General features: G+C 40.9%; 1 protein-coding gene across 1 annotated transcript in view; it reads right to left on the bottom strand.

Annotated features, from left to right (window-relative positions):
* Nucleotides 1–11487, bottom strand: part of Nup43 (nucleoporin 43) — a 24008-nt gene extending 12521 nt beyond the window's left edge. The window contains exons 1-5 of the mRNA XM_004645471.3: nt 11299–11487; nt 10781–10903; nt 7004–7081; nt 4156–4336; nt 738–873 (exon numbers count right to left, since the gene is read on the bottom strand). Coding sequence (XP_004645528.1) covers nt 738–873; nt 4156–4336; nt 7004–7081; nt 10781–10903; nt 11299–11418 — 638 coding nt within the window. The 5' untranslated portion in view covers nt 11419–11487. The remainder of the gene's footprint in view (nt 1–737; nt 874–4155; nt 4337–7003; nt 7082–10780; nt 10904–11298) is intronic.
* Between the last annotated feature and the right edge of the window lie 812 nt (nt 11488–12299).

Genomic DNA, 12299 nt, shown 5'->3' with positions numbered 1-12299 from the left:
AAAAAAAAAAAAAAAAAAGAGAGAGAGAAAGTAAAAATGTCAACTATAGCAGAATTCTTTATTTTTACATTTAGTGTTTAGTTTACTTTTTTTTTTTTTTTTTTAAGACAGGGTTTTATTATGCAATTCAGGCTGCGTTGAACTTGCTTATATAGCTCAGATTGGCCTCAAACTCACAGCAATCCTCCTGCTTCAGGCTTCTGAGTGCTAGAACTACTAACAGACCAGGCTACATAACTTTTTCTCCCCAGAATGACACATTTTATTTTTTAAAGGGAGCAGAGGTGGCACTTCCACAAAGGGGAATTTCTGTTCAAGAGAAATATTTTAAATTGTATTTTTCCCCAATCACATATTTTACTATCAGTACATTAATTTGATAGAAACAAGTTCTCCCTTAGTAATAAAAATCACAGACGGGGAGATGGCTCAGTGGAATAAGCGGTTCCCTGGCAAGCGCAAGGGCTTGAGTTCAATCCCCGGTTCTGCCAAAAAAAAAAAAAAAAAAAGAAAGAAAGAAATAAACTTCAACCATAAAGCCTCTGAGTCAGCACAACAATTACTAAACAAACCATGGAAGTATCAAGGCCATCATGCTATAATTGCTGTATTAAATGCAATCAAGTATTATTTTTAAGATATGATTAAAATATGATATGATTTTAAAGTCAGTTACTAGAAATAATTGAAAAAATTAATTTTGCATTACATTACTGAAGTTTAAAGTCAATACTTACAGTGATAATATCTGAGCGGGCTCATTTCCTTGTAGTCTGAAATCCCATATTTTTAACTGTCCAATTGAGTTTACTGTAACAATCTCAGGAGTTCGAAGGAAGGTTACAGCATGGAGTGTGCTACTATCTGCATTGTCTACAAGTTAAAAAGTGTTAATGGCTCCCCTTTTTCCAAAAAAATCTTAAGATACATTCCATTTATCAACTAGAATTTTTTTTTTGAACTTTTCATGCTAGGCAAAAGCTCTAATATTGAGATATACTCTCCACCCAATTTATTGAAATGCAAAATATCTTATGAGACATAGTTTAATTTCCATGGAAACATACATAGTAACATACATGTTTAGGTATTTTCCTTACAGAAAAATAGATTGCTACTCTGTCTTTCAGAGACAGTTGTTCAAGCACCTCTATATCTAATTTTCCTCTTGTCCTTGACCCACAGCTTTTATTCTAATGGGCCAAATCCAGGGATTCCTATAGGACTCAGTCTGATCTTGTATTATTCTGCTGATCCATACAAAACCTATACATCTTTACTCTCAAATGCTCCCTTCTCCATGGAATTCTTCCTGATTGCTAAAATGGTCCTTTTCTTTGACTAGAGTGCTTAGAACTATGGGTCAGAACATATACTCATAGACTTATTTTGTGCCAGTATTCCGCAAAGCCACCAGCAAGAACTCCTCACAATTAAGCAAGTGATGTAATTCAGAATTAAAACACAGAAAATACTAAAATAAAAGAACACAGAAAAATTATTCTTTTTTTTTTTTTTTGGAGGAACCAGGGATTGAACTCAGGCCCTTGTGCTTGCCAGGCAAGTGCTCATTCTACTGAGCTATCTCCCTGGCCCCCTGAAAAACTATTCTTTTTTTTTTTTTTTTTTTTTTTCGCAACTGGGGATTGAACTCAGGCCCTTGCACTTGCCAGGGAAGCGCTTATTCCACTGAGCCATCTCCCCAGCCCATGAAAAATTATTCTTGAGCTCACCTAGAAATCGTGATCCAAAAGGGCAAGGGGGGTGGACTGTTGGAAATCTCCTCAGGTAATTCTATATGAAGCACAAATTGAGACCCACTCTGCTAGAATAATTCTTCTAAAGTGCTATATGGCATACATCACTCTTCCTAATAAACTTTCAGTGATACCTCAGTTTTCCACATATAAAAATGTAACCAGTGATTTTGAACTACATCTCAGCCTTTTTTTTTTTTTTTTTTTTTGGCAGAACCAGGGATTGAACTCAGGCCCTTGTGCTTGCTAGGGAAGCACTTGTTCTACTGAGCCATCTCCCTGGCCCCTATATCTCAGCCCTTTTTGAGACAGGGTCTCACTAAATTCTAAATTGTCCATGTTAGGCTCAAACATGTGATCCTCTTGTCTCAGGCTACCAAAACACTGGAATTACAGGTAAAGTGCCACTATACATTGGTCCCAGTTACCTCTTTTCATTAATCTTTTTTTTTTTTTTTGTATTTTAGAGAAGGGTCTATAGGGTGTTCAGGGTCTCACTACTAGATCGGACTCTTAGTAATCCACCTGTGTACAGCCTCCCAGGAGCTGGGATTATAGGAGTGCACCACCGTGCCCAGTCTCAATTGCCATCTCAGTGCACCCTGGGGGTGGGGTGGACACAGCAGGCCTGGGAATAAAACCCTCAGCCCCTGTGCCTGCTTGTAAGCACTTTAATCCACTGAACTATTTGGCTGGCCCTTGACTCATCTTTTATCTCTCCTATGTAAATAGCTAATCTCTGTTCAAACTGTATTTTTTGCCATTTTCTACACAGCTTTTTGTGCCTCCATGCTATTTTCTCTGTCTGGTATGCGCCCTCTTGTAAAATTACTTTTAGGCACATCTACCCAATGACACACAAGTTATTTGCCCTCTTTTTTTTTTTTTTAATTAGTATAATAGAAAGTATTAAAAAAGTAAAATAAGCTGAGTGTGGTGGTGCATGTGTATAATCCCAGCACCTGGGAGGATAAAGCTCGAGGATCACAAGTTTGAGGCCAGCCTGGGCTACACAGTGAGTTCAAAACCAGGCTGAACTACACAGTGAGACCCTGTCTGAAAAAGGAAAACAGGGGCCAGTGAGCTAGCTCAGTGGGCTAAAGCACCTGCTCAGACTAACTTAGGCAAGCACAGGAACCACAGTTCGATCCCCCGCTCCATATACTGTACCAGGCCTGCCCCCAGGGCAGTTGAGCTAGCCACAGAGTCTGGGCATGGTGGCATATACCTGTAATCCCAGTGCTGGGAAGGCTAAAAAATAGGAGGATTACTATAGTTCCGAGCTGCATAGGGACCCAGTAACAACCAAATACACTATGGGGAAAAAAAAAGGCAAAACAACACCAAAAATCCAATCAAAGAGAAAAAAAAAGAAGTCTTGTTATTTGTATATATTGATATATTGATTATATTGTATATTGTATGTGTCCCAAGATAATTCCTCTTTATTCAAAGCATTCCAGGCAAGCCAAAAGGTTGAATACCCATGCAAGGACAAGATTAAATTGAAGACAGGAGTTGGGGAGATAGCCTGGTGGTCTAAAAGCTTGCTCGGCAAGTGCAAGGACCCAGGTTTCAGCCCTCGTACTACATGCCGTGCCAGCCCTGGGTTCCCGCAACCCCTGTGCTGGGTTATCAAAACTGGGTGTGGTGGTACACACCTGTAATCCCAGCAAGTGGAGACTGAGGCAAGAGGCTCGCTGTGAGTCTGAGTTGTGTAGTGAGACCCTGAACCAATAAATAGATAAAAATTGGAGTCAGTCATCTACCCTAGTCTCATAAATACAGTTTATTTCTGGGTTTTTTGAGACAGAATCTCACAATGCAGTTCAGGCAGGCCTTGAACTCCTGGCAGTACTCCTGACTCAATCTCCTGAGTGCTGGGATTACATATGTGTGCCACCATGCCTGGCCTAACATACTGTCTTGACAAAGGGATAGTTTTATATCCCTCAGATATCTGACACTTAATTAGAATATCATAAGCAGGGGCCGGGGAGATGGCTCAGTAGAGTAAGCACTTCCCTGGCAAGTGCAAGGGCCTGAGTTCAATCCCCGATTCTGCAAAAAAAAAAAAAAAGAATATCATAAGCATTGAGTCACTATGTGATAGATGAAAGAAATAGGGTTTTTTTTTGTATTTTAGAGAAGGGTTTACAGGGTGTTCAGGGTCTCACTACTAGATTGGACTCATAGTGATTCGCCTGTTTACTGCCTCCCAAGAGCTGGGATTATAGGCACATGCCACCAGGCCATCTCAAGTGCCATCTCAGAGTGCCCTGGGGGCGGGGCTGGGACAGTAGGAGCAGGGGATTGAACCCCTGGCCCCTGCGCCTGCTTGCAGGTGCTTTCATCTGCTGAGCTATTTGGCCAGCCAAGATGGAAGAAATGTTCTTACCTATAGTTCTTACAGCTTCTTTGTGATCAACTCTGAAGAGATTTATTCGACCATCTTCTCCAACAGTGACAATTTCTGGGTTATCGCATACAATACCTGTGCATGGTGAACCTTTATAGACAGGACTGTAAGGCTTTGTGTGGTAGTGAGCTGTTTTCCACTGCTGGTTTACTGATAAGGTCTAGACATCAGAAACAAGGACACTTTTAATCAAAGCAAAATTCTAAATGAACACTTTTTTGCAGCAGGATTATTTCAAAATTCAAATAAATTAGACTTGCATGTGTAAACATCATACTGTATTGTTAGTGTAAGAACCTCAAAGAGTAAATAAAATCTTAAAGGTACAATAGATACTGTGAAAGGGAAAGAAACTGTTCAATGGGAAGTAAAAACTGGGATAAGGAAAAGACAAAAGAAGGGAAAAATCTGAAACTCATTGCTATCTGTTTATCAATAAAATTTTGAAAAAAAAAAACAAAACAGTTTCAGCCACACATGGTGGTACACACCTATATTCCCAGTACTCTGGGAGACTGAGATGAAAGGATTGTAAATCTAGGTCGAGCCAAGGCTATTTGAAAACTTATGGAGATCTTGTCTCTATATAAATAAAATAAAATAAATAAAAGTAAATATCTTGGGATATATAAAAAAAAAAAGGAAGGGAAAAAATATATTTATGTATAGATACAAGATAGCTTGGGTAAGTACTGTTGATTTCTGCTGGTTATTGAAAGGAGCAGGCAGGGGAGATAGCTCGGAAGTCTACGCACCTGCCTGGCAAGTGCAAGAACCTGGGTTCAATCCCTAGTACCACATGCTACACCTGCTTCACAGTAAGCTGGCCTCTGAAACCGGGCACGGTGGCTCATGCCTATAATCTCAATGCTGGGGAGACTGAGACAGTAGGATCACTATGAGTCTGAGCTGCATAGCAAGACTTTGTACCAAATAAATAAATAAATAAATAAATAAATAAATAAATAAATAAGAGATTTAAAAAAGGGCTGGTCAGATAACTCAGCAGATTAAAATGCTTGCTTAGGCAGATGCAGGGACTGGGTTCAATCCAGTGTTTGTGCCAGGCCCTCCCCCAGGGCAGTGAGACAAGACTGAGACTGGGCATGGTGGCGCACACCTGTAATCTCAGCTCTTGGGAGGCTGAAAACAGGAGGATCACTAAGAGTATGATCTGTGTAGTGAGATCCTGTACTAAATACATTAAAAAAAAAAAAAGTACAAAAAAGGGAGCAGTTAATGATTAAGTTTGTTTTCTGTCTTTTGTTTTCTCCCCAAATTTGCATGTTTATATTTGGTGATTAAACAACTAATTTGAACATATTATGTAATACAACAACTACTGTTGAATTCCTATTATTTTGTTTATTGAAATTCTGTATCATTCTAATGTATTTTCCATTTTTCTTTACCATTTTGCATTCTCTTAAAAAAGAATTTTAAAAAAAGGGGTGCCGGGGAGATAGCTTAGTAGAATAAGTGCTTGCCTGACAAGCACAAGGACCTGAGTTCAATCCCTGGTTCCACTAAAAAAAAAAAAAAAAAAAAAAGAGTATTGGGAGATAGTTCAGTGGTCCAAGCACTGGCCTGGGAAGCGCAAGGACCCCGGTTCAATCTTGGTAGTGCAAGTCATGCTGGCCCTGGTTTCTGGGCATGCTGTGGTGGCACATGCCTATAATTCCAGCATTGGGGAGACTGAGACATGTGAATTGCTATGAGTCTGAGCTGTGTAGCGAGATGCTGTACCAAATAAATAAATAAATATGAGTATTTCCAAATTCTCACACTATTTTAGAAAAAAACTCATCCTTTTCTCCTTTTCTCGGTAGGTGTCTTTTTGTGATAGGGTTTCACTATCCAGTTCAACTCAATCGCCTTCATCTCACAGTGATAATCCTGCCTCAGCCTCCCAAGTGCTGGGATTACAGGTGTGCGCCATCATAACTAGCTCCTTTGTATTTAGAGTACTGATGCTAGAAACAATTCATCAAGGCTTTGTATATATTGAATTAGGCTCACAAGGAATGTCATTCTATAATGTTCTCCATTCATATGAAACTAAAGGAATTTTTTTTTTATAAAGAGAAGATTTTATTTATTTTTTTGTGGCTGGCTCAGCCCACCCTGGGGGTGGGGCTGGAAAGGCATGTGGCATCGGGGATTGAACCGCAGTCTCTGTGCACTTGCCTAAGCAGGGGCTTTAGACCACTGAGCTATCTTGCCAGCCCAAGGAAAAAAATTTTTTTTTTGTATTTGTTTTTAGGAAGTGTCTACAGGGTGTTCAGGGTCTCACTACTAGATTGGGTTTGTAGTGATCCACCTATTTACAGCCTCCAAGAGCTGGGATTACAGGCGCACCACCGCGCCTAGTCTCAGTTGCTCTCTCATCATGCCCCGGGGGTGGGGCCAGAACAGCAGGCCCAAGGATGGAACCGCTGGTCCCTGTGCCTGTTTGCAGGTACTTACTCTGCTGAGCTATTTGGCTGGCCCACAATTTTCTTTAAACCATTTATATATTTTTTTTTCTGTATTTAGGACAGGGTCTACAGGGTCCCACTATGTAGACTGGACTTGTAGTGAGTCTCCTGTTTTCAGCCTCCCAAGTGCTGGGATTACAGGCATGCACACTAGGGATTGAATCCCGGCCACTGTGCTGCCTAAGCAGGTGCTTTAGTCTGCTGAGCTATCAGGCTGGCCCTGAGCCATTTATCTTTATATATATGTGCCAGGCAGGCACTTATGCTACTGAGCTATCCCCTCAGCACTCTTTAAGCCATTTATAAAAATAACTAAAGTACAACTCAGTTTTTATGCAAAAGTTCTTTACCTGATTATTTGTATGGTGAAGAAAAACTGTCACAGATCCAGTTGATGAAGCAGCTACAATTCTTTCCTGGTCAAAAAACTAAATAGAAAATTCCTGATTAGAGATTCACAAATTTTAGTAGCGAAAAGCCCATTCATTCAACTCAATTAGTAGTAAACCCTACAAAAACCTCCAAACCAGAAGAGCCTACAGATCCTCATAGTTTGTGTCTAGATGTTCTCCCAAAGCCTCATGTGGTCAGAGTTTTTCTGAAATGGCTGAATCTAGAGTCTGATTGATTTGTAGTGCAACACTGGGATTAAAGGTGCTGCTAAGATTAAGAGTGAGTGAATGATGTTTCAGTCCACTGAATGGATTGGCACTGCCCTAATCCCAGGATACTGGCTATGATATAAGAGATAGAAAAAGGCTTCTCTTTCCTTCTCACTTGCTTTTTTTAATTTTTTATTTAGTGCAGGATCTACAGGGTCTCACTACATAGATCAGACTTGTAGTGACTTTCCTGTTTTCAGCTTCCCAAGTTCTGGGATTACAGGTGCACGCCACTATACCAAGTCTCAGTCATGTCTCAGTGCACCCTAGGGGTGAGGCCGGCACGGCAGGCTGGGAATTGAACCTCTGACCCCTGCGTCTGCCTAAGCAGCTGTTTTAATTCACTGAGCTATCTGGCCAGCCCCTCGCTTGTTGCTTTTGGGGTCTTCTACTGCCAAGAACCACTGCCCTTCTGCCATAAACCACCCTGACTTGAGCCAGCTGATTATGGATTGAAACTTCTACAAACTGTGAACTAAATTAAATACACCTTTCCTTCTTTAACTTTGGATGTGGGAATTCTGCCTCAGCAATGAGAGAAAAGTAACTTAAGATAGATGCTAACCAAGTAAAATGTGTTCTTAGACTTCAAAGTCAAAACTGCTATACAAATAAAAGTATTTTCATGAAAGATAATACCAATAAAAATTTAGAGAACTAGGGGCCAGGGAGATGGCTCAGTAGAATAAGCGCTTCCCTGGCAAGTGTAAGGGCCTGAGTTTAATCCCCAGTTCCGGAAAAAAAAAAAAAAAATTAGAGAACTATTATTGCTAGGGATAAGAAGCTTTCTACAGAGTAAAATGCATAGACTTTGAAGTCATTTAGGCCAGGACTTGAAAGCTTATTCTTTTTTTTTTTTTGGTATCGGAGATTGAACTTGGTGTCCTCCAAGGTTAAGCTCAACAGTCTAGGTTATACTGCAATAACAATAAGCTTCTCTTCTGGAGGGTTAACAATCTAAGTTTGCAGACCAAAAATTAAGAGAAAAAGGAGGGGGGGCTGGGGAGATGGCTCAGTGGAATAAGCGCTTTCCTGTCAAGCGCAAGGGCCTGAGTTCAATCCCCGGTTCCGCCAAAACAAAAAAAAGATTTCTTCCTTTTTGGGCTGGAGAGATGGCTCAGTGGTCTAAAGCACCTACTTGAAACAAGCTTGGCAAAGCACAGGGACCTCGGTTTGATCCTCCAGCACCACATGCCAGCCAGCCCCGCCCCCTGGTGGGCTGAGCTGGCCACACACACACACACACACACAATAAATAAATGTAATAAATAAAAATAAAATAAATATCTAAAAAAAAAAAAAAAGAAAAAAAGAAAAAGGAGGGCCACAAGGAAAGCCAACATTTTGGCCCTAGCCTTCTAAGGTCAATTAAGACTCAGGACATATGAAAACTTGTACTGTAACGTCTTGTAACTTAGTAGTGTCCCAGGTTTTCTAATTAAGGAGATTATGGGGCCAAAGAAGAAAGTGATCGATGATGTAGAGTGTGCCTAAGGAGAGTCACATGGAGAGAAAACATTCTCTCAGGCTTTCACAGAGAGCACATTGGCCAAGCAATGGCCATGACTCATCCACATGGCTGACACTGACAAAGTGTCTGAGGTACAGGATCTCAGGATAAATCCTGAGGGGATTTCACTGACCTTATCAGATCCAAAAGTTACAATTATTTTAAGTCTTGCTTTATCTTGGTCTTAACTCTCCAGCAGAAAAGTATAAAAACGAATTATAATAAGTAAAGACATGGTGTTATGTTGAGCTGTAGGGGACTCAGGTCAACAACTTCTCACAATGCCAGTCAAGCATAAGACCCAATACTATTATGGACTACTGGACTATTTTTGAATATTTTGCTGAGTTCACATACCTATAATATTTAAATGATGGAACTAAACCAAAAAGGGGATATAGATGAATGTCCATTTTGTATCTGTGTATTCAAAATGGTTAGGATAGATATATAGCTACATTCTCTTAATTCAATGAACAGAGGGATTTGTTCTAATAATGTTTGTAAATAGGATATCATTTCTGCATCTTGTACAACAAACAACCACTAGGAAGGCAGAATGCAATGTGTTAATTATTGGAACTGTCCTAACAATTTGATTTGAAACTGTCTCATTGCTATTTCTCAATAAAATTATGGGAAAAAATAATAAGACTGGATATAAATGAAGGACCACTTTGTATCAGTATATACAAAATAGTTAGGATAGATATACAGCTACTTTCTCTGAATTCAATGAGAAGATTTGTCCTAACAGTGTTTGGACAGGATATCATGTCTTCATCTTGTACTATAAATAACTACTATGAAGACAACAATATGCAATGTATTAATTACTGTAACTGTCCTACTAACCTGTTTTGAAACCATCTCATTCCTATGTTTCTCAATAAAATTAATGAAAAACAACAACAACAACAACAACAAAAAAAAAAAACCTTGGTGCCAGGGAGGAGCTTATGCTACTGAGCTATATCCTCAGCCTGAAAACTGATGAATTACTTCTATATTATGCAGGTTGATCTTAAAGGCCCAGGATCAAGAGATCATTCTGCTTCAGCCACCCCAGTAGCTGGGGCAAATTTCATATCTGTAATTTACTACTGGTCTCCTTCCTTTTGTTCCCTCCCTCCTTCCCTTCCTTTCTGACAAAGGTTCTCTCTATGTATCCCAGGATGGCCTTGAACTCCCAGGGATCCTCCTGCCTTACCTTTCCCAATGCTATAATTATAGGTGTGAGCTACTAGGCCTACTTTGAGACCGTCTTAGAGATTTTTTGTTAAATTTTATCTATCTATCTATCTATCTATCTATTTATTTATTTATTTATTTATGTGGAACCAGGGATTGAGCTCAGGCCTTTGTGCTTGCCGGGCAAGCGCTTATTCTGCTGAGCCATCTCCCCGGCCCCTACCTATTTATTTTTTATGTATTTGCTACAAGGGCTCACTACTCAGCTCAGACTGGTAGTGATCCTCCTGTTTTCAGCCTCCCCCGGGGTTACAGGCATGCGCCACCATGGCTGGTCTTGGTGGTCAGCTCAGTGCGCGGCACGTGATGCTGGGGATTGAACTCAGGTACTGCACTTGCCGTAAGTAGGTCCTTAGTCCCCTGAGCTATCTTGCCAGCCCTTCTTAAAGAGTTTCAGTTCTGTAAGTTTTGGAGAAACTTTAAAAAGGGGAGTACTAATAGCTAGCTAGTCTCCTTAAAAATAGGGACTTTTTAGAATTCAAAACTCAACTCTAGCCAGAAGTGGTTGGTGCATGCCTGTAATCCTAGTGCTCAGGCAAGAGGACTGACATGAGTTCCAGGTTAGTCTGGGCTGTATAATGAGTTCAAGGTCAGCCTGAACTATATAGTGAGACCCTGTCTGAAAAAGCAAAACAAAACAAACTTTTAGGTACAACGTACGACTTTTAGGTACAACAGTTATCTTTTTTAATTTTAAGATTTACCTGTAAATCCATGACATCACCATCGTGTCTGATATCGCACAATAACTGATGGTCTCCTTCAAACCCTCCATCAGAGTCCAAATTTCCAAAATCTCCAATAGACCACAGTGAAACATAATTGTCCTGCAAAGCAAAAGGTTTTATCTTGAAATAATGTCAACTCTTGGAGAGTAAGATTTGTATTCCTTTGGCCTTTTCAAAAGCACGGGGCTGGGGAGATGGCTCAGTGGAATAAGTGCTTCTCTGGCGAGCACAACGGCCTGAGTTCAATCCCCAGTTCCACCAAAACAGAAACAAACAAACAAACAAAAAACCAAAAGCACAACAAACGAGTGGTATGGTGGGAGTTTAAAATGTGATAAAAGACTCAAGAACACCTCTGAGTTACAGGACAACTGAAGTCACGACGGGATCGGGGATCAAGAAAAGCCAAGAGAGCCAAAAAGCGAGATTTTGCGCGCAGGTGACTTGGGCGGGAAATCGAAGAGGAGCCAGGGCTACGTCAGGAGCGGGGTTACCTCGTTGTCCCAAGATCCCGTAGCAAAGGTCTCTGCGGTCTGCAGGCTCCCGGGAGGCAGCGGTCGCCAGCGGGTTTTGCTGATTTTTTGAGACACAAACTTCGCGCAAATACTCTCCATTACGAAACCAAACGCTCTGAAGTACAGCAAGAAGCTCTACGCGCGCCTGCCGGTCCCGCCCCTTCCCGCCAGCCCTGATTGGATGGGGCCTCACAGGAAGACGGTGTCCACAGAGAGCCAATTCTCGCTAGCAGCTATCGCAGGCGAGGGCAATAGGGGAACCTTAGATACCTTCACTGAAGGAGGTCTATGTCGTCGTGCAGTAAAATGTGTTTTGGGTTTTTTTTTTTGCGGAACCGGGGATTGAACTCAGGCCCTTATGCTTGCCAGGGAAGCACTTATTCCACTGAGCCATCTCCCTGGCCCCTAAAATGTGTTCTTAATTTGCAAATCTGTATAGGCACACTGAAGCAATGTATTTGTGCAATGTAAAACAAATTTGAGTTAAAATTAATATACAGAGAAACCACTTGGGTGATTTTATACCGAAGCATTCAGTTGCTCTTCACTGCGCTTAAAAACGTTTTCAAAATACTAAGTTAGAGGTATCTGGACTAATGTTAATATGCTAAAGGTTTGGTTCTTTGTCCCACAAATTCTTTGTTAACACAAACGGGTGGAGAGAGAGGAAGGAAAAGAGGAGGGAAGGGAAAGAGAGGGGAGAGGAAGAGGAGGAGAGATTAGAAAGTTAACAGTTTATCAGACCGAACTGGAATTTTGTAAACTCTGAATTTAACTTCCAACCCCATTTTCTTGCTGTGTAATCTTGGTCAACCAATATTAAGAATTAATCTGGGGCTGGTGAGATGGCTCAGTGGTCTAAAGCACCTACTTAGAACAAGCTTAGCAAAGCACAGGGACCACGGTTCAACCCCCCAGCACCACATGCCAGCCCGCCCTGCCCCCTGGTGGGCTGAGCTGGTCTCTCACACACACACACA

The sequence above is a fragment of the Octodon degus genome, unplaced genomic scaffold, assembly GCF_000260255.1.
Source record: "Octodon degus isolate 3935 unplaced genomic scaffold, OctDeg1.0 scaffold00229, whole genome shotgun sequence".
Classification (NCBI taxonomy): Eukaryota; Metazoa; Chordata; class Mammalia; order Rodentia; family Octodontidae; genus Octodon; species Octodon degus.
Note: the sequence above shows the minus strand (reverse complement) of the source record. Positions and strands in the feature narration are given on the sequence as shown.